Source organism: Leucoraja erinacea, chromosome 31 (genome assembly GCF_028641065.1).
Source record: "Leucoraja erinacea ecotype New England chromosome 31, Leri_hhj_1, whole genome shotgun sequence".
NCBI lineage: Eukaryota > Metazoa > Chordata > Chondrichthyes > Rajiformes > Rajidae > Leucoraja > Leucoraja erinaceus.
Window position 1 is genome coordinate 26112277 of NC_073407.1, and position 21250 is coordinate 26133526.

At 47.0% G+C, this 21250-nt stretch overlaps 2 protein-coding genes across 2 annotated transcripts in view; both read right to left on the reverse strand.

Annotated features, from left to right (window-relative positions):
- Nucleotides 1-21250, reverse strand: part of abca2 (ATP-binding cassette, sub-family A (ABC1), member 2) — a 327339-nt gene that overhangs the window by 92730 nt on the left and 213359 nt on the right. The window lies entirely within an intron of this gene.
- LOC129712128 (chloride intracellular channel protein 4-like) lies at nucleotides 609-21139 on the reverse strand. Its single transcript, XM_055660344.1, has 7 exons — nucleotides 20943-21139; nucleotides 13830-13939; nucleotides 8994-9119; nucleotides 6166-6272; nucleotides 4393-4556; nucleotides 2886-3302; nucleotides 609-2733 (listed from the first exon to the last, which is right to left on the reverse strand). The coding sequence occupies exons 1-6, from the start codon at nucleotides 20976-20978 to the stop codon at nucleotides 3141-3143; spliced, it is 705 nt and encodes a 234-aa protein (XP_055516319.1). The 5' UTR covers nucleotides 20979-21139; the 3' UTR covers nucleotides 609-2733; nucleotides 2886-3140.

The window sequence follows — 21250 nt, forward strand, 5'->3', positions numbered from 1 at the left end:
CAAACGTGTTAGCCATGAATGAAATTGCACCTTGTGTCCTGGAGAGGGCGATGCTGAACAGCTGGATTGGATGTTGCCTCCACATCTGTTCAGCAGCTGTAATGTCACTGCCTCTCCAAAGACAGACAGGTTTGTGGGCTAATTGGCTTCGGTGAAATTGTAAATTGTCCCTAGCGTGTAGGATAGTGCTAGTGTGCAGGTTCGCTGGTCGGGGCGGGGCGGACCAGGTGGGTGAGTGTGGGAGGAAACTAGAGCACCTGGAGAAAACCCTCACAGGTGACAGACAGGTGACAGACACAGACAGCCCCCCTAGTCAGGATCGAACCCAGGTCTCTGGCGCTGTAAGGCAGCAACTCTACCGCTGCGCCACCTTTTAATATAACTCCCTATAGTGTCACACGGAGACAAGAGCTGTCAGCCATTTCCAAAGTATATTCTATTGTCAATTAATGAACAGTAACATATTCAAAGAAAAAGTCAGAAAGAAAAGCTATCCCTTTGCTCCAGAGATGCTGCCTCACCCGCTGAGTTCCTCCAGCATTTTGGTCCACCGTCGATTTTTCCAGCATCTGCAGTTCCTTCTTAAATAAAGAAAAAGTCATGTCGTTTATTCATAGTTTTTATTCAAGATACTATTTACAAGCATGCGACCCCAATAACGTCAGTAATAATATACAAATCATTAGTCTGTTAAATATAGGGAAAAGTAACTTAAATACATAATGTTCCAGATTTAATTATCTAAAGAATACCATCTGAAGCAAAGCAATCTGAACATAGTTGATGATTGAAGGGGAGGGGATTTTTAATGCAGCAATTAGTGTCGGCACGGTGGCGCAGCAGGGAGTTGCTGCCTAACGTGGAGATATCTACAGAGCCCAGTTGACCTACAGTTGAAGCCGGTAAGATTCAGTTTACAACCTAGTGGTATGAATATTGATTTCTCTAACTTCAAGTAACCCTTGTATCCCCTCGTGGATGATCACATCGAATGGCAGTGCTGGCTCGAAGGGCCGAATAGACTACTCCTGTACCTATTGTCTCTCTAAGTCCTTCCCCACCCAAGTCGTTGTCTCAGTTTCAAAGTTGTCTTGTTCAGTCTCATTGTCTGTAACTGGTTTTCACCTGACGCATAGCTAACAATGGCCTGTTTCTCTATGGATCCCTGCATCACCCCTGGCTCTCAGTCTGAAGAAGAGCCTCGACCCAAAACGTCAACTATTCCTTTTCTCCAGTGATGTTGTCTGACCCGTAGTTATTCCAGCTTTTTTTCTTCTATCTAAGATTCAGATGGATATGGGTCAAACACAGGCAAATCAGACAGGTTTAAATGAGTTTCTCCAGCTTTTTTGTGTAACCTTCGATTCTCCAGCATCTGCAGTTCCTTCTTAAACACAGGTTTAAATGAGTATTTGGTCGGCATAGGTGAGTTGATGGGATGTTTCTCTGTGGTATGACTCGTGTGTGTGTGTGTGTGTGTGTGTGTGTATATATATATAGGTGCCTGATGGTCATTATAAGACTGAGTATATTTGTAAATGTTTAGTTCAGTTTAGTTTATTGTCCCGTGTACCGAGGTACAGTGAAAAGCTTTTATTGCGTGCTAACCAGTCAGCAGAAAGACAACACATGATTACAATCGAGCCGTTCACAGTGTACAGATTCATGATGAGGGAATAACGTTCAGTGCAAGGTAAAGCCAGCAAAGTCCAATCAAGGATAGTCTGAGGGTCACCAAAGAGGTAGATAGTAGTTCAGCACTGCTCTCTGGTTGTGGTAGGATGGTTGCACGAAATAGTGAATATATAGGTTATATATTTCACTTTAACCTAATTCAGCTTGTACTATAATGTGTTTGTACATACACAAGAAGCCCGAAACCTAGTACAAGATATTCAAACATATTTAGTTTTTGATTAAACCTATTGCAGATTTTACCCTTGATTAACTGGTGGTGCCTTGTAGTACTTGCAGCGCCACAGACACGGTTCGATCCCGACTACGGGCGCTGTCTGTACGGAGTTTGTACGTCCTCCCTGTGACCTAGGTCCTTCCACACTCCAAAGACGTACAGGTTTGAAGGATAAGCAGCTTGGTGTAAATGTAAATTGTCCCTAGTGTGTGTAGGATAGTGTTAGTGTGCAGGGATCGCTGGTCGGCGCGGACTCGGTGGGCCGAAGGGCCTGTTTCCGCGCTGTATCTCTAAACTAAACTAAAAAGTGAAGATTATTTTCCTAATTTTGGTTCATTTCTACCAATCCCTCTCTGAGATGGGACTTCAAGAATGTCTTAACGGTTTACAGGATTCTCCAGAACTGAACAGCTTTCTTTACCCTTCAAAGCTTATATTCTCATTTAATTAAAATCTCTACTTCCCACAGGTGTGTGATTTGATTCTAGATTATTTTGTTTTTAAAAATCATTGTTTTTACATTGTTGGACAGGTGAGTCGGTTATTAATTAAGTTAGAGGGTGGTTAAGTTATTGTTTGTCCAGGAGGACAGACTACAGAGTTAGTTTCAGCTCATTCGAAACTTTGTCTGAAAAGACAAAGTCCAAAGATAATTTTGTCAAAGAATTCTGTGAAAGTAGTACTGTGTGGAGTTGTTACGAATGGCACGTTTTACCACAGCCTTTCACTTCCAGCCCCCTCATCCACGAGATCGTATGATTAGAGATTGCGTTGTTACAGCATAGTTTCTCTAACAAGGTAGACACAAAAACCTGGAGTAACTCAGCGGGACAAGCAGCGTCTCTGGAGAGAAGGAATGGGTGACGTTTCGGGTCTCGACCAATCTTCAGTCATTAACAGTCTGGAGTGGGTCTCGACCCGAAATGTCACCCACTCCTTCTCTCCAGAGACGCTGCCTGTCCCGCTGAGTTACTCCAGCATTTTGCGCCTATCTTCGGTGTGAACCGGCACCTGCAGTTCCTTCCAACACTGTCCAACTAGGAGTCCCCTTGGGGACCTGGATTTCTAACAGGCCACGGTTCCCCGTTTAGAATTGATGTCCAGTTGGTGTTGTGTGAGAGTCGTAAATAAGAATGCTGCGATACTTTAAAGCTTGATACCTCTAATTATCAGCATAAACGAAGCCCATGTCAGGAGTTAATCTGTGACCCACCTCTGGAAACCAAATCTATACCAATCTTTTAACAACGTGTTTATATGCCAGTTTAATTTCCTCTTCATTGGGGCATGTGTTCACATATTCTTCACGTTTCTCTGCATTTTTCAGATACCGACACAAGCCTGCCAGTTGGTCAGGGATAGTAAAATTCCGATAATGCCTGCATACAACCTGTTAAGAAACGATATAATTGGTGGTATTAGCAGCATAACTACACAGCATATAAACTCTATATGGATACCATTATATTGCAGCCAGTCACGGGCCTGCCCACTTGGTGATTTATTTTAGCGACTGCCAGCGTCATATCAGTGTCGCCAAAACATTTCAAAATCCAGCGGCGACAAAAAAAATGTTGCGACACTTGAGGAGACATCGCGCGCCAATACGTGATCATGCCGCACATTTTTCGGTGACCTGATACATCAGTCAATGTAGCCGGCAGTCGCCGAATAAAATCGCCAAGTGGGACAGGCCCTCCCGCTGTATACAGCTTAGGGTCACGGAACACGGACACAAGCAGAGGTTTCTTTATGTTGTTTCATTCAAGGCCTGGATAGAGTGGATGTGGAGAGCAAAGACCCTACAGCGAGCAAGATAGCCCACTCGACGAAAAAGACGTAGTACGGTCATGGGCAGATTCACGGGTGATTTCCGGCCCCATTTCCGTAAGCGGCTTCCGTCTCCGCACCAAAGATCCCGTAGCGGAGCAAAGATACTGGTGCGGAGACGGAAGTCGGTTACGGGAGCATCCTCGTAAAAATAAAAGTTATTTGGTAAAAATGTTCTCATTTTCAGAATTATAATTTATTAACACAAACTGTTCCCCCGCAACGTTGATTACACTGCGAGTCGGGTCGGGTCGGGTCGGGTCGGGTTACTAAAATGGATGAAAAAAAGGCCCACGTTCCGCTCCGTTGCGTACTACACATCAGCCCATTGCATTTAGAAGGAGTGGTCTCTCTTGCTCCACTATAGGATCTTTGGTGGAGAGGATGTCTCCACTCGTGGGAGAGCCCAGGCCAGGGGTCAGGGGACTACCATGAGGGAGGGGGAAGAAGAATGGGGGAGGGGAATTTGTGACTGTGTACGCGCTCTTCATGTGCGACCATTGCACACCTTGGCAAGGTACGCAAACACTGACTTGACACATGTGGCAATACAGTTTTCATTCATTCTAGTTTTCATTCCGATGGAGCCAGCCACACAAACATGGTTCAGATCTCACAGGGAAATGCTCAATGCTTGAGATGCAACTCACCTGAACGATGTGGAGTTTGGGCAGGAGGTTGCAGTCAGCCAGGGTTAGCTCATTGCCATCCAGGAATAACCTTGATGAAGGGCGGGTGCTGTCTTCATCGGGCAGGGCCGTGTTCAGGTACCCATCCAGCTTCAGAAGTGCTTTCAGAAACACCTTCTCCAAAGCTAAACAGAGGAAGCCATCAATACAATGTCTGGACACAAGACGCTGGAGTAACTCAGCGGGACAGGCAGCATCTCTGGAGAGAAGGAATGGGTGACGTTTCGGGTCGAGACCCTTCTTCAGACTGGGAAGCCCAGTCTCGACTCGAAACGCCACCCTTTCCTTCTCTCCAGAGATGCTGCCTGTCCCGCTGAGTTACTCCAGCTTTTTGTGCCTATCCAGTTTAAACCAGCATCTGCAGTTCCTTCCTCCACATACAATGTGTAGTGACAGTCTTCACAAGGATCTAGTCCTCGCTGAGACATGACATGAGATGTTCAAAGCCATCGAGAGATGAATCTTCCAAAAGCAGTCTCTTGGTTAATAGTTTCTTTATTGAAGTACGAAGCAGTAAGATAATTCATAAAAGCTTCTTCCAAGTACGTTTCAATCATACTCATGCATGGTCGAAAAATATGTCTCTCCCACGATCTTCATCGAACTTAACTAACTACTTGGGAGTCTGAGCCAGGATCCTAGCCATGAGCCAGACTGATTCCTGGGATGGCAGGACTTTCATATGAAGAAAGACTGGATAGACTTGGCTTGTACTCGCTAGAATTTAGAAGATTGAGGGGGGATCTTATAGAAACTTACAAAATTCTTACAGGGTTGGACAGGCTAGATGCAGGAAGATTGTTCCCGATGTTGGGGAAGTCCAGGACAAGGGGTCACAGTTTAAGGATAAGAGGCAAGTCTTTTAGGATCGAGATGAGAAAAACATTTTTTTTCACACACAGAGAGTTGTGAATCTGTGGAATTCTGTGCCACAGAAGGTAGTTGAGGCCACACAGTTCATTGGCTATATTTAAGAGGGAGTTAGATGTGGCCCTTGTGGCTAAAGGGATCAGGGGGTATGGAGAGAAGGCAGGTACAGGATACTGAGTTGGATGATCAGCCATGATCATATTGGATGGCGGTGCAGGCTCAAAGGGCCGAATGGCCTACTCCTGCACCTAATTTCTATGTTTCTATGTTTCTATAACCAATTTTAGGCACCGTATCTGAGGAAGGATGTGCTGGCTCTGGAGAGGGTCCAGAGGAGATTTACAAGAATGATCCCAGGAATGAGTAGGTTAACATATGATGAGCGTTTGTCGGCACTGGGCCTGTACTCGCTGGAGTTTAGAAGAATGAGGGGGGACCTCATTGAAACGTACAGAACAGTGAAAAGCCCGGATAGAGTGGATGTGGAGAGGATGTTTCCACTAGTGGGAGAGTCTGGGATTAGAGGCCACAGCCACAGAATTAAAGGACTTTTCTTTAGTGAAATTAATTTTATCAGGGTTGTAAATCTGTGAAATTCTTTGCCAAAGAAGCCATCAGTGGATATTTATAAGGCAGAGATAGATAATTCTTGATTAGTAGGGATGTCAGGGGTTATGGGGAGAAGGCAGGAGCATGGGGTTTGGAGGGAGAGATATCAAGCCTTAACTTCATTTCTTCCCCCAAGTCACCACAATGCTCAACTTCTCAATTCTCTTATCAGGAGATAGAGTTTAAAGAACTGTGTTTGAATGAACACACCCTCAATGCATATCAACACTTCAAGTGGGTATAAGATGACCTTACCATCGTTCTTGTCAAGATGAGGGTTCTTAATGTAAGCTGAGAATTTCTGGAAGATGGTATCTCCGGCTGTCCTGGACTCCTTGTTTTTGACGTCCAGTTTTGGATACCTGAGGTAAATAAAGACCCGTGTATAAAGAGCCACCAGATCCAGTGTTTCCAAAAGATATCGACTGGTTAGGGCAAGGAGGTGTTTAAGAAAGAACTGCAGATCGAAGGTAGACAAAAATGCTGGAGAAACTCAGCGGGAGAGGCAGTATCTCCGGAGCGAAGGAATAGGCGACGTTTTGTGTCGAGACCCTTCTTCAGTCTGATGTCGGGGGGAGCGGGTAGAGTTGCTGCCTCACAGCGCCAGAGACCCGGGTTCAATCCTGACCACGGGTGCTGTCTGTACGGAGTTTGCACGTTCTTCCCGTGACCTGCGTGGGTTTTCTCCGGGTGCTCCGGTTTCCTCCCACACTCCAAAGACGTGCAGGTTTGTAGGTTAATTGGCTTCGATAAAAATTGTAGATTGTCCCCAGTGTGTGTAGGGTAGTGCAAGTGTATGGGGATTGTTGGTCGGCGTGGAATCGGAGGGATGGAGAGCCTGTATCCATGCTGCATCTCTGTAAATTGTCCTTAGTGTGTTCTTTGGAGTGTGGGAGGAAACCAGAGCACCAGGAGAAAACCCACGCAGGTCATGGGGAGAACGTACAAACTCCATTCAGACAGAACCCGTAGTCAGGATCGAACCCGGGTCTCTGGCGCTGTGAGGCAGCAACTCTACCGCTGTGCCACCGTGCCGCACTATTTAATTTATTAGCTATTTAATTGTCCCTTTAAATTCCTTTGATTCGACAGCAGTGCTAGTTCACTGTGACCTTTCCTTTTTGACAGCCTGTATAAAGATTCCATTATGTATCAACCCGTGTAGTTCAACAAGTTACATCGCCTGGGGCAAACTCGTTACAGTGCAATATGTGCTTTCATTGTTGAACAAATCCCTGCTTTAAAATAGTTCTCCTTACCTTTGACAGTCGGAGCACTTGTTGAAATTTAGATGCTGATGGTAGAGAAACATTTATTCATTAGGGCACTGATCAATTTGAAGTTTCCCTCGGGCAGCCGACACACACACACACACACGTACACACACACACACACACGTACACACATACACACACACACACACACACACACACACACACACACACACACACACACACACACCACACACACACACACACATACACACACACGTACACACACACACACACACACACACACACACGTACACACACACACACACACACACACACACACACACACACACACACACACACACACACGTACACACACACACACAAACACGTACACACACACGTACACACACACACACACACACACACACACACACGTACACACACACACACATACACACACACACACACGTACACACACACACACACACACACACACACACGTACACACACACACACGTACACACACACACACACACGTACACACACACACGTACACACACACGTACACACACACACACACACACGTACACACAAACACGTACACACACACACACACACACACACACACACACACGTACACACACACACACACACACACACACGTACACACACACACGCACACACATGTACACACACACACACACACACACACACACACAAACGTACACACACACACACGTACACACACACGTACACACACAAACGTACACACACACACACACACGTACACACACACACACGCACACACACACACATACACACGCACACACACGTACACACGTACACACACAAGCACACGTATACACACAGTTAAAAGGACACAGGTGCTGGAGTAACTCAGCGGGTCAGGCAGCATCTCTGAAGAACGTGGATAAGCAACAGTTCAGGTCAAGATCCTTAATCAGATCCCAAACGTCACCTATCCACGTTCCCCAGAGATATTACACACTGGTAGTGGTAGCGGTGTGGAATGAGCTTCCAGTGGAAGTGGTGGAGGCAGGTTCATTGGTATCATTTAAAAATAAATTGGATAGGCATATGGATGAGAAGGGAATGGAGGGTTATGGTATGAGTGCAGGCAGGTGGGACTAAGGGGAAAAAACATTTGTTCGGCACGGACTTGTAGGGCCGAGATGGCCTGTTTGCGTGCTGTAATTGTTATATGGTTATATGGTTATAGATGAAAAATGCTGGAGTAACTCCAGGTGCTCCAGTTTCCCCCTACATTACAGAGATGGGCAGGTGTTTAGGTTAAATGGTTTCAGTAAAGTTATGCCCTTAAGGGCCAAATATCCTGTTTTCAAGCTGACCTCCCGGTGGCTCAGCACTTCAACTCCCCCTCCCACTCCGTCTCCGACCTCTCTGTCCTGGGTCTCCAAACATGGCCACAGCGAGCAGCACCGGAAATTGGAGGAACAGCACCTCATATTCCGTTTGGGGAGTCTACACCCCGGGGGCATGAACATCGAATTCTCCCAATTTTGTTAGTCCTTGCTCTCTCCTCCCCTTCCTCAGTCCCCCTGCTGTCTCCTCCCATCCCCCAGCCTTCGGGCTCCTCCTCCTTTTCCCTTTCTTGTCCCCGCCCCCGATCAGTCTGAAGAAGGGTTTCGGCCCGAAACGTTGCCTATTTCCCTCGCTCCATAGATGCTGCTGCACCCGCTGAGTTTCTCCAGCTTTTTTGTGTAACCTTCGATTCTCCAGCATCTGCAGTTCCTTCTTAATCCTGTTTTCATGTTGTATATATCTCTAAAATTCTATTAAAAGACGACTAAGATTGAGAACAAACCCGTCACGCGCGGCCTAACTCACTTGGGAGGGGAGACGACATCCTCGAGAAACTCCTCAATCTTGTTGTTGTCCGTCTTGAGTTCGCCGTTGTAGATGAGGAAGGGCAGCTGGCTGCCCGGGGCAATGTCCCGCAACACATCCGGGTTCCTTCAAAGCAAGCAGGTGGATCTCATCATTACAGACAGCTCCAGTCCCAAAGCTAGGTGGTAATTCAATCACAGTAAACAACCGATGTGATGTAACATTGTGGGTTACAGCTTAGGGCAGATTCATAGAAACATAGAAACATAGAAAATAGGTGCAGGAGTAGGCCATTCGGCCCTTCGAGCCTGCACCGCCATTCATAGATCATGGCTGATCATCCAACTCAGTATCCTGTACCTGCCTTCTCTCCATACCCCCTGATCCCCTTAGCCACAAGGGCCACATCTAACTCCCTCTTAAATATAGCCAATGAATGGCCTCAACTACCCTCTGTGGCAGAGAGTTCCAGAGATTCACCACTCTTTGCGTCAAAAAAAAGTTCTTCTCATCTCGGTTTTAAAGGATTTCCCCTTTATCCTTAAGCTGTGACCCCTTGTCCTGGACTTCCCTAACATCGGGAACAATCTTCCTGCATCTAGCCTGTCCAAACCCCTTAAGAATTTTGTAAGTTTCTATAAGATCCCCTCTCAATCTTCTAAATTCTAGAGAGTATAAACCAAGTCTATCCAGTCTTTCTTCATAAGACAGTCCTGACATCCCAGGAATCAGTCTGGTGAACCGTCTCTGCACTCCCTCTATGGGCAGATTCACACATGGGCTCTCTCCTGGTCCCATATTGAGGTACTCAGACGTCCTGATGAAACCTATTATGGATTTCAGGTAGTCCTTACTTTCTCCTCCCCTTCTCAGCTCTCCCTCAGCCCTCTGGTTCCACCTCTTCCTTACTTCCTGAACACGGACCTGAACTCCCATTTACCTCATCGGACATCTATGAACTATCTTGAAACAAACTTTAACTTGCACTAAACTCTATCCCCTTCATCATGTATCTGTACACTGTGGATAGCTTGATTGTAATCATATATAGTCTTTTCGCTGACTGGTTAGCACAAAACTCTGTCTGTGCAGAGTTTGCACGTTCTCTCCATGGGTTTTCTCTGGGAAACACCGGTTTCCTCCCAAACTCCAAAGACGTGCAGGTTTGCAGGTTAATTGTCTTGGCGTAAGTGTAAATTGTCCCTAGTGTGGGTAGGGTAGTGTTCGTGTGCGGGGGTCGCTGGTCGGCGCGGACTCGGTGGGCCGAAGGGCCTGTTTCCGTGCTGTATCTCTAAACTAAACTGAAGTAAAATATTTCAACAGTCTCAATATAGAAGAAACTGCACTATCCTGCAGCTGGGAAGAAGCGTTACGCCCCAAAACGTCACCTATCCATGTTCTCCACAGATGCTGCCTGACCCGCTGAGTTACTCCAGCACTCTGTGAAACGTCACCTATCCATGTTCTCCACGGATGCTGCCTGACCTGCTGAGATACTCCAGCACTCTGTGAAACGTCACCTATCCATGTTCTCCACAGATGCTGCCTGACCCACTGAGTTACTCCAGCACTCTGTGAAACGTCACCTATCCATGTTCTCCACGGATGCTGCCTGACCTGCTGAGATACTCCAGCACTCTGTGAAACGTCACCTATCCATGTTCTCCACAGATGCTGCCTGGCCCAGAGTTATGGTGCAGCAGCATCTATGGAGCGAAGAAAATAGGCAACGTTTCGGGCCGAAACCCTTCTGGAAATAGGCAACGTTTCGGGCCGAAACCCGGAAGGGTTTCGGCCCGAAACGTTGCCTATTTCCTTAGCTCCATAGATGCTGCCTGACCTGCTGAGTTACTCCAGCACTCTGTGAAACGTCACCTATCCATGTTCTCCACAGATGCTGCCTGACCCGCTGAGTTACTCCAGCACTCTGTGAAACGTCACCTATCCATGTTCTCCACAGATGCTGCCTGACCCGCTGAGTTACTCCAGCACTCTGTGAAACGTCACCTATCCATGTTCTCCACAGAGGCTGCCTGACCCGCTGAGTTACTCCAGCACTCTGTGAAACGTCACCTATCCATGTTCTCCACAGAGGCTGCCTGACCCGCTGAGTTACTCCAGCACTCTGTGAAACGTCACCTATCCATGTTCTCCACAGATGCTGCCTGACCCACTGAGTTACTCCAGCACTCTGTGTCCATCCTCCCTTTAGCATTAATGTCAACATCAGAGATACACTCCTACAATGGTTGTTCTGCAGGAAATTCTCACGGTAACTGTCATTTTCTAGTAAATTTACTGATATGTTTTATTTGAGGTGTTGGGAACTCATTATTTTTTAATGTCTCCCAACCACATTCATTGTTTAAGATTCCTCCCTAGCCTCGGGTGAATCACAAGCTCACAAGTAATCGGAGTAGAATCGGGCCATTCGGCCCATCTAGTGCACTCCATCTATCCTTTATGACATGATAAGGGAATAACGTTTAGTGCAAGTTAAAGCCTGCTGGCCTCTCAATCAGCATCAAGCTATGGAGTGTTGAGCGGAATAATAGAAAAAGGTAAAATGAGAAATAAACTCTGATCAAGAAGGCTCACCAGCGTCTCTTCTTCCTGAGGAGACTGAAGAAGGTCCATCTGTCTCCTCAGATCCTGGTGAACTTCTACCGCTGCGCCATCGAGAGCATCCTTACCAACTGCATCACAGTATGGTATGGCAACTGCTCTGTCTCCGACCGGAAGGCATTGCAGAGGGTGGTGAAAATTGCCCAACGCATCACCGGTTCCTCGCTCCCCTCCATTGAGTCTGTCCAAAGCAAGCGCTGTCTGCGGAGGGCGCTCAGCATCGCCAAGGACTGCTCTCACCCCAACCATGGACTGTTTACCCTCCTACCATCCGGGAGGCGCTACAGGTCTCTCCGTTGCCGAACCAGCAGGTCGAGGAACAGCTTCTTCCCGGCGGCTGTCACTCTACTTAACAACGTACCTCGGTGACTGCCAATCACCACCCCCCCCACCCCCCCCCCCCAGACACTTATTATTATTTATTCAAATCGTTTGCTATGTCGCTCTTCCAGGGAGATGCTAAATGCATTTCATTGTCTCTGTACTGTACACTGACAATGACAATTAAAATTGAATCTGAATCTGAATCTGAATCTAAAATCTGATTTAACAAAACCTTTTCTAAAAATGTATGTTTCCGTATCACCAGAGAAACAACATATGTTTAACAGACCTGTCATATTTAGATGTTTTAGATTTTAGAGATACATGCGGAAACAGGCCCTTCGTGCCAGCCAGCTATCACCCCATACTATCCCGCACACTAGGGACAATTTACAAATTTACCAAAGCCAATTTATCTACAAACCTGCACGCCTATGGAGGGTGAGAGGAGACCTGAGCATCCAGAGAAAATCCACGCAGTCATGGGCAGAGTCTAGGATCAGAGGCCATAGACTCAGAATAAAAGAACGTACGTTTAGAAAGGAGATGAGAAGAAATGTATTTAGTCAGAGGGGGGTGAATCTGAGGAATTCATTGCCACAGACGGCTGTGGAAGCCAAGGCAATGGATATTTTTAAGGAAGAGATAGATAGATTCTTGATTAGTACGGGTGTCCGGGGTTATGGGGAGAAGGCAGGAGAATGGGGTTGAGAGGGAAAGATAGATCAGCCAGGAGTGAATGGTGGAGTAGACCTGATGGGCCGAATGGCCTAATTCTCCTCCTAGAACTTATGAATTACTGGGTATAACTCTTGGAACTTGTTCTCCAATATAACATTAACCAGAGGATCTTAGATCTTCAAGTAAATGGTTGTCCATGTTCTTCTCAAGGGAATTAGGACGAGGTGGTAAATGTTGACATGGGCAGTGTTACCCAGGAATTGGGAGAAGGAGAGGGGCAGCACGGTGGCGCAGCGGTAACATTACAGCTCACAGCGCCAGAGACCCAGGTTGATCCTAACTACGGGTGCTGTCTGTACGGAGTTTGTACGTTCTCCCCGTGACATGCGTGGGTTTTCTCCTGGTGCTTTGGTTTCATAGAAACATAGAAAATATGTGCAGGAGTAGGCCATTCGCCCCTTCGAGCCAGCACCGCCATTCAATATGATCATGGCTGATCATCCAAAATCAGTACCCCTTTCCTGCTTTTACTCCATATTTCTTGATTCCGTTAGCCCGAAGAGCTAAATCTAACTCTCTCTAGAAAACATGCAGTGGAGTTTCCTCCCACACTCCAAAGACAGGCAGGTTTGTAGGTTAATTTGCTTCTGTAAATTGCTCCCAGTGTGTGTAGGATAGGACTTGTGTACGGGGATTGCTGGTGGGCTGAAGGGCCTGTTTCTATATTCTAAACTAAACCTGTACTCCACACAAAACCAAGTGCTCCGGTTTCCTCCCACTCTCCAAAGATGAGCAGGTTTGTACAATAATCTTATTTATACAGCACATTTTTAGTCAACTTGCATTGACCCCAAAGTGCTTCACATAATTACATTACATTTACACACAGGCAAAGGTGGGAGAAGTGTCTTGCCCCAAGGACACAACGACAGTATGCACTCCAAGCGGGATTTGAACCGCCTACCTTCCGGTCGCCAGCCGAACACTTAGCCCATTGCGCCATCTGTCGTCCCTGTTGTAGGTTAATTGGCTTCTGTAAATTGTCCCTAGTGTGTTTAGGATAGAACGGCAATCGCTGGTGGGTCAAAGGTTTCCGCGCTGTATGATGGTTTTCCCGTTACTAAACTAACATGGTGCGCCTGGGATTGTACGCGGACCCATCTGTCGCTTGCATCGAGACCGCATTCCCCCGCACAGAACACTCACCTCTTCATGTCGACCGTGTTGATGGTGAAGTTTACTTTCTTCAGCCAGAGGATCATGAAGAGACGCTGGGAGAAGGGGCAGTTCCCTATACTCTCACCATCATCGCTGGCCTGCCACACAAAGAACAGGGTTAACATTCACAAGTGTTTCACCATGATATTGTTTACAGAGTATTATATACACCTATCCTGTTGTGCTGCTCCAATGAAAAATGTCATTGTTCCCTCTGGCAATATAACAATATTGGTCTATGCTCCATATGACAATTAAACTCTTGACTCATGACTCTATTGTTAAACATACAGGGCAGAAACAGGCCCTTCAGCCCATCGAGTCCGCGCCGACCAGCGATCCCCGCACACTAACACCCACTAGGGACAATTTACATTTACACCAAGCCAATTAACCTGCAAACCTGTACGTCTTTGGAGTGTGGGAGGAAACCGAAGATCTCGGAGAAAACCCACGCGGGTCACGGGGAGAACGTGCAAACTCCGTACAGGCAGCGCCCGTAGTCAGGATGGAACCCGGGTCTCTGGCGCTGTGAGGCAGCAACTCTACCGCTGCGCCACTGTGCCGCCCCATGTCGTGTGTACAATTCACTGGTGGACACATGGAAATGTGGATTTCTGGAGGCCAAGTCAGTGGATGTTTTTAAGGCAGAGGTAGATAGTTTGTTGATTAGTGCGGGTGTCAGGGGTTATGGGGAGAAGGCAGGAGAATGGGGTTGAGAGGGAGGGATAGATCAGTCATGATTGAATGGCGGAGTAGACTCGATGGGCCAAATGGCCTAATTCTACTATCCCTTATGACCTTATGAGTTACCTGCTGCCGTGATTGTCTATGATTAAAGAAGATCAGTTTCTATGTATGGAGAGAAGGCAGGTACAGGATAGTGATGTTGGATGATTAGCCATGATCATATTGAATGGCAATGCAGGCTCGACGGGCCGAATGGCCTACTCCTATTTTCTATGTTTCTATGTTTCTAAGAAACACAACTGTAGTCTGATTATTAACCACAGCCCAGACTGACCTGAGTAATCAAAGCCAAAACACCAGGGTTACACTTTGACTGGCAAAATGTGGCCACTTTAAGCAGAAAACCAACAGATAACTTTGCTTGGTTACACAGAAAAGCTGGAGAAACTCAGCGGGTGCAGCAGCATCTATGGAGCGAAGGAAATAGGCAACGTTTCGGGCCGAAACCCTTCTTCAGACTGATCGATCGGGGTGGGGGTGGGTGGGGACAAGAAAGGGAAAAGGAGGAGTAGCCAGAAGGCTGGGGGATGGGAGGAGACAGCAGGGGAGCTGAGGAAGGGGAGGAGACAGCAAGGACTAACAGAATTGGGAGAATTCGATGTTCATGCCCCCGGGGTGCAGACTCCCCAAACGGAATATGAGGTGCTGTTCCTCCAATTTCCGGTGCTGCTTGCTGTGGCCATGGAGGAGACCCAGGACAGAGAGGTCAGAGGCGGAGTGGGAGGGGGAGTTGAAGTGCTGAGCCACCGGGAGGTCAGCTAGGTTATTGCGGACCGAGCGGAGGTGTTCGGCGAAACGATCGCCCAACCTCCGCTTGGTCTCACCGATATAGATCTGACTTTGCTTGCACTGCTCTCTGCCCCACTCATTAACCCTTTAAGTAGGTGTTGAAGCTGATGATGTCATGTCACAATCACACAGAGGGTGTAGGGAGGAACTACAGATGCCGGTTTAAACCGAAGATAGACACAAAAAGCTGGAGTAACTCAGCGGGACAGGCAGCATCTCTGGAGAGAAGGAATGAGTAGGTGGCGTTTCGGATCGAGACCTTTCTTCACACAAAGGGTGGTGGGTGTATGGAACGAGCTGCCAGAGGAGGTAGTTGAGGCTGAGACTATCCCGACATTTAAGAAAGTATTGGAAAGGTACGAGAACAGGACAGGTTTGGAGGGATATGGACCACACACGGGCACTAGTGTAGACGGAGCAAGTTGGGCTGAAGGGTCTGTTTCCACTGTATCACTCTATGACTCTGTAACTTGGATAGGCAACATTTCACAATGGGATCCTTTAGACTAGTTATCAGATAACTGAACCATTCTACCAAAAACTAGAGAGCAGTCTTGTAGCAACTATCTACCTCATTGTAGACCCTCAGACTCTGTGTGATCAGACTTTACTGGCTTTACCCTACACTAAGATAAAAATAAGGGCCAGGCCATTTAGGACTGAGATGAGGAAAAACTTTTTCACCCAGAGAGTTGTGAATCTGTGGAATTCTCCGTCTCAGAAGGCAGTGGAGGCTTCCGATTCACTGGATGTTTTCAAGAGAGAGTTAGATTTAGCTCTTGGGGCTAACAGAATCATGGGGTATGGGGAGAAAGCAGGAACGGGGTACTGATTTAGGATGAGCACATTGAATGGTGGTGCTGGCTTGAGGGGCCGAATGGCCTAATCCTGCACCTATTTTCTATGTTTCCCAATGTTATTCACACAATTCCCTCTATCACATATCTGCACATGATGAACGGCTCGATTGTAATCATGTATCGTCTTTCCACTGACTGGTTAGCACGCAACAAAAAGCTTTTCACTGCACCTCGGTACACGTGACAATAAACTAAACTATACGAAACCTGATGGGACATGTTGGTCGGTGTGGGCAAATGTTTCCCCGTTGTATCACTCTGTCACTCTACAAATACCAGGGTGAGTTGTCATTGGACTAAAATAGCAGAGAATGTTATACACTGGGCAATTGTGTAATCGAATACATTGCTCATTTGGAAATGCCTCAGGAGATATGAGATATGTGGCAATAGGAACACAAAGCAGAATAAAAATAACACAACAACCATTATCGAGAACATCTTTTAAAGAACTGAAATAAATTAGTTTCGAGCCGTTTTGACAGTAGATTGTGAATCAGTATCTTGTTCCTCAAAATGATCCCAAATTGCTTCACAGCCAATGAATTACGAAACATTTGGACAGGTACATGGATAGGACAGATTTAGAGGGATATGGGCCAAATGCAGGCAGGTGGGACTGGTGTAGATGGGACATGTTGGTTCTTCTGGGCAAGTTCCTGGGATGTCAGGACTGTCTTATGAAGAAAGACTGGATAGACTCGGTTTATACTCTCTAGAATTTAGGAGATTGAGAGGGGATCTTATAGAAACGTACAAAATTCTTAAGGGGTTGGACAGGCTAGATGCAGGAAGATTGTTCCCGATGTTGGGGAAGTCCAGGACAAGGGGTCACAGCTTAAAGATAAGGGGGAAATCCTTTAAAACCGAGATGAGAAGAACTTTTTTCACACAGGGAGTGGTGAATCTCTGGAACTCTCTGCCACAGAGGGTAGTCGAGGCCAGTTCATTGGCTATATTTAAGAGGGAGTTAGATGTGGCCCTTGTGGCTAAGGGGATCAGAGGGTATGGAGAGAAGGCAGGTACGGGATACTGAGTTGGATGATCAGCCATGATTATATTGAATGGCGGTGCAGGCTCGAAGGGCCGAATGGCCTACTCCTGCACTTAATTTCTATGTTTCTATGTAAGTTGGGCTGAAGGGCCTGTTTCCCTGCTCTATGACGCTATAATTAAACCAATGATGAGTTCCTTGTCTACCTGAACAATACCAGGTGTGGACTCCTGTACATCGGCGAGACCAAGCGCAGGCTCGACGACCTTGTTCGCTGAACACCTCCGCTCAGCCCGCCTGAAACTACCTAATCTCCCGGTTGCTCAACACAAATCAACTGCCCCTCCCATTCCAACACTGACCTTTCAGTCCTGGGCCTCCTCCATTGTCAGAGTGAGGCCCAGCGCAAATTGGAGGAACAGCACCTCATATTTTGCTAGGGCAGCTTACAACCCAGTGTTTTCCCTCTCTCTCTCCATCCCCTCCCCCTTCCCAGTTTTCCCACCAGCCTTACTTCCTCCTCTGAAGTAGGGTTTTGGCCCGAAACGTTGCCTATTTCCTTCGCTCCATAGATGCTGCTGCACCCGCTGAGTTTCTCCAGCATTTTTGTGTACCTTCGATTTTCCAGCATCTGCACAGTTCCTTCTTAAACATTTTATCTCTGCACCGCCCACTAGTCCTGACATTAGTCTTGACCCGAAACGTCATTCATCTGGAGCACCCGTAGAAAACCCATGAGGTCAAGGGGAGAACGTGCAAACTCTATACAGAGAGTACCCGAGGATCAAACTCTGATCCCTGGCGCTGTTAGGCAGCAGCTCTGCCAATGTGCCGAGAGAAATGGAATCAGTGTTCCATGTTCGTTGACCTGAATCTCGGACTCGTTTGATTCCATTGAAATTGCTGCCACAGCTACTGAATGTTATCTACAGTTTCTGTTTAACTCAGCCAGCATTGGCTGAATTGTTTTTCTATTTTAGATATCATCTGCCTCACTAAAGTATGACGGGAATTGCAGTGCAGATTTTAGATATGCTTGGTATGGAATCTATATGTGGGTGTGTGTCACTGGAGAATCTTTAACAAACTGTTTACACATTGAGAAGGAGGCATCTTTGGTCACTTGGCATTGAATGGGCTTCGATCCACTCCTCACTGCGTGAGATTGACTTTAAGAATGAGATTAGTTTAGGGATTCAACGTGAAAATAGGTTCTTCAGCCCACCGGGGTTTCTTCCGGGTGACAATAGACAACAGGTGCAGGAGTAGAGGCCATTACATCCTTCGAACCAGCACCGCCATTAAATGTGATCATGGCTGATCATCCCCAATCAGTACCCCGTTCCTGCCTTTTCCCCATATCCCCTGACTCCGCTATCTTTAAGAGCCCTTATCCAGCTCTCTCTTGAAAGTATCCAGAGAACCGGCCTCCACCGCCCTCTGAGGCAGAGAATTCCACAGAATCACCACTCTCTGTGAGAAAAAGTGTTTCCCCGTCTCCATTCTAAATGGCTCTACCCCTTATTCTGAAAGTCAAGTCAAGTCAAGTCAAGTCAAGATTTGTCACATACACATACGAGATGTGCAGTGAAATGAAAGTGGCAATGCTCGCGGACTTTTGTGCAAAAGACAAACAACAAAACAACCAAACAAATTATAGACACAATCATAACACACATATTATTTTACATAATAAATAATGGAAGGAAAAATGTTCAGTAGAGTTAGTCCCTGGTGAGATAGGCGTTTACAGTCCGAATTGCCTCTGGGAAGAAACTCCTTCTCAACCTCTCCGTTCTCACCACATGGCAACGGAGGCGTTTGCCTGACCGTAGCGGCTGGAACAGTCCGTTGCAGGGGTGGACGGGGTCTCCCATGATTTTATTTGCTCATTGGCCGGCCCCTAGTTCTGGACTCCCCCAACATGTTTCCTGCCTCTAGCGTGTCTAGCGTGTGCTCTGGTTTCCACCCATGTCCCAAAGATGTGCGGTGCAGGTTTGTAGGTTTAGTTTAGTTTAGAGATACAGCGCGGAAACAGGCCCTTCGGCCCACCAGCTCCGCTCCGACCTGCCATCCCCGCACGCTAGGGACAATTTACAATTTTACAGGCGTAATGATTTTAGTTTCCGTGACAGAGCAGTCTACAATCATGGTGCCGCACGTTGATGCAACAAGCTGAAAGGAAACCCATAAAGTTGTTAAGCATAGTGTCATTCAGCTTGGAGAAAGGAAGCAAGGGCTGTCTGAAGTAAGAGGAGTTAATGTTCATACCCAGCAGTATGAAGATTGTCCTCAGATAGCCCTCACTTTCCCTCTCTCCATCCCACCCCCCTTCCCAGTTCTCCCACCATTCTGACTGTCTCCGACTGACATTGCTTACTTACTTACTGTCATTGCTGAGAGAATGGAGCAGCTGGGCTTGTACACTCTGGAGTTTAGAAGGATGAGAGGGCATCTCATTGAAACATAAAAGATTGTTAAGGGTTTGGACACGCTAGAGGCAGGAAACAAGTTCCCGATGTTGGGGGAGTCCAGAACCAGGGGCCACACAGTTTAAGAATAAGGGGTAAGCCATTTAGAACGGAGACGAGGAAACACTTTTTCTCACAGAGAGTTGTGAGTCTGTGGAATTCTCTGCCTCAGACAGAACCTGGTGGAGGCAGGTTCTCTGGATACTTTCAAGAGAGAGCTAAATAGGGCTCTTAAAGATAGCGGAGTCAGGGGGATATGGGGAGAAGGCAGGAACGGGGTACTGATTGGGGATGATCAGCCATGATCACAACGAATGGCGGTGCTGGCTCGAAGGGCCGAAGGGCCGAATGGCCTACTCCTGCACCTATTTTCGATGTTTCTATGAAAACCAGCATCTGCTGTTCTTTATAACAAATAAAATTAAGGAATGAACAGAGCACTTTATTTTAATCTAGGGTGGGAGGGGCAGAACACAAGGGCGTAAATGAGTAGAAAATAAAGGGAACACGCTGGTGACAGATAACCAGGGGAGGGGAGGGGAGGGGAGCATGGCTAGAAATGGTGTACTCGAAATATTCATTTCAACCTGAAACAGATTGCTCGTCCACTGGTCAAAATAAAACCCGGGACCAAAAATAGTTTGCAGACGCAAGAAACTGTCGATAATGGAATCTGGAGCAAAAACACACAGAGTGCTGGAGAAACTCAGCGGGTCAGGCAGCATCTGTGGAGAACATGGATAGGTGATGTAGACAAAAGTGCTGGAGAAACTCAGCGGGTGCAGCAGCATCTATGGAGCGAAGGAAATAGGGACGAAACGTTGCCCATTTCCTTCACCCCACAGATGCTGCTGCACCCGCTGAGTTTCTCCAGCACTTTTGTCTACCTTCAATTTTCCAGCATCTGCAGTTCCTTCTTAAACACATGGATATTGGTGGTGTTTCGGGTTGAGACTTGAAACGTTCTCCCCAGACATGCTGCCTGTCCCGCTGAGTTACTCCAGCACTCTGTGTCTATCTTCGATGCAAACCAGCATCTGCAGTTCCTTCCTACAATATTGCGTCTGCAGTTCTTTGTTCCTGCTACTGTGGGATGTTTCGGGGGTCGGGACCCTTCTCCAGACTGATGAGTAGTCTCCTTCACTCCATAGATGCTGCTGCACCCGCTGAGTTTCTGTTCCACCACACACTCGAATTCTATCTGAAACAGGTTTAGTTGATCAATAACCAGACCTACCTTTATGAACAGCTCGATCTTAGGTTCCTCGGCCATCCTTCTTCCCCCGTCTAAGTCAACAGCTGTAGTTGAGACTTTAAACGCCTCTGGCAAGCCCACACTGTGTGTGTGTAGGGGCCTCTGTCCAGGAAGCCCCGCCTGTTGTGTCAACAAGACCCCCTCTCTCCCCTCTCCCTCCCTCCCTCTCTGCAGCTGTAAGAATCCGGTGAAACAGCTTTACCCTGGCCTTTCACCACTATTATACACACACACACACCAGTGTTCATGGGCTGGATATATAATGTCATTGCCACCCAGAAATGTATAGG

Coding starts and splice junctions, on each gene's coding strand:
- LOC129712128 (XM_055660344.1), bottom strand. CDS start 20,978: ATGGCCGAGGAACCTAAGATCGAGCTGTTCATAAAG. Junction 13,940..20,942: donor AGATCGAGCTGTTCATAAAG/GTAGGTCTGGTT, acceptor TTTGTGTGGCAG/GCCAGCGATGATGGTGAGAG. Junction 6,273..8,993: donor GATGTCGTCTCCCCTCCCAA/GTGAGTTAGGCC, acceptor TATTTACCTCAG/GTATCCAAAACTGGACGTCA.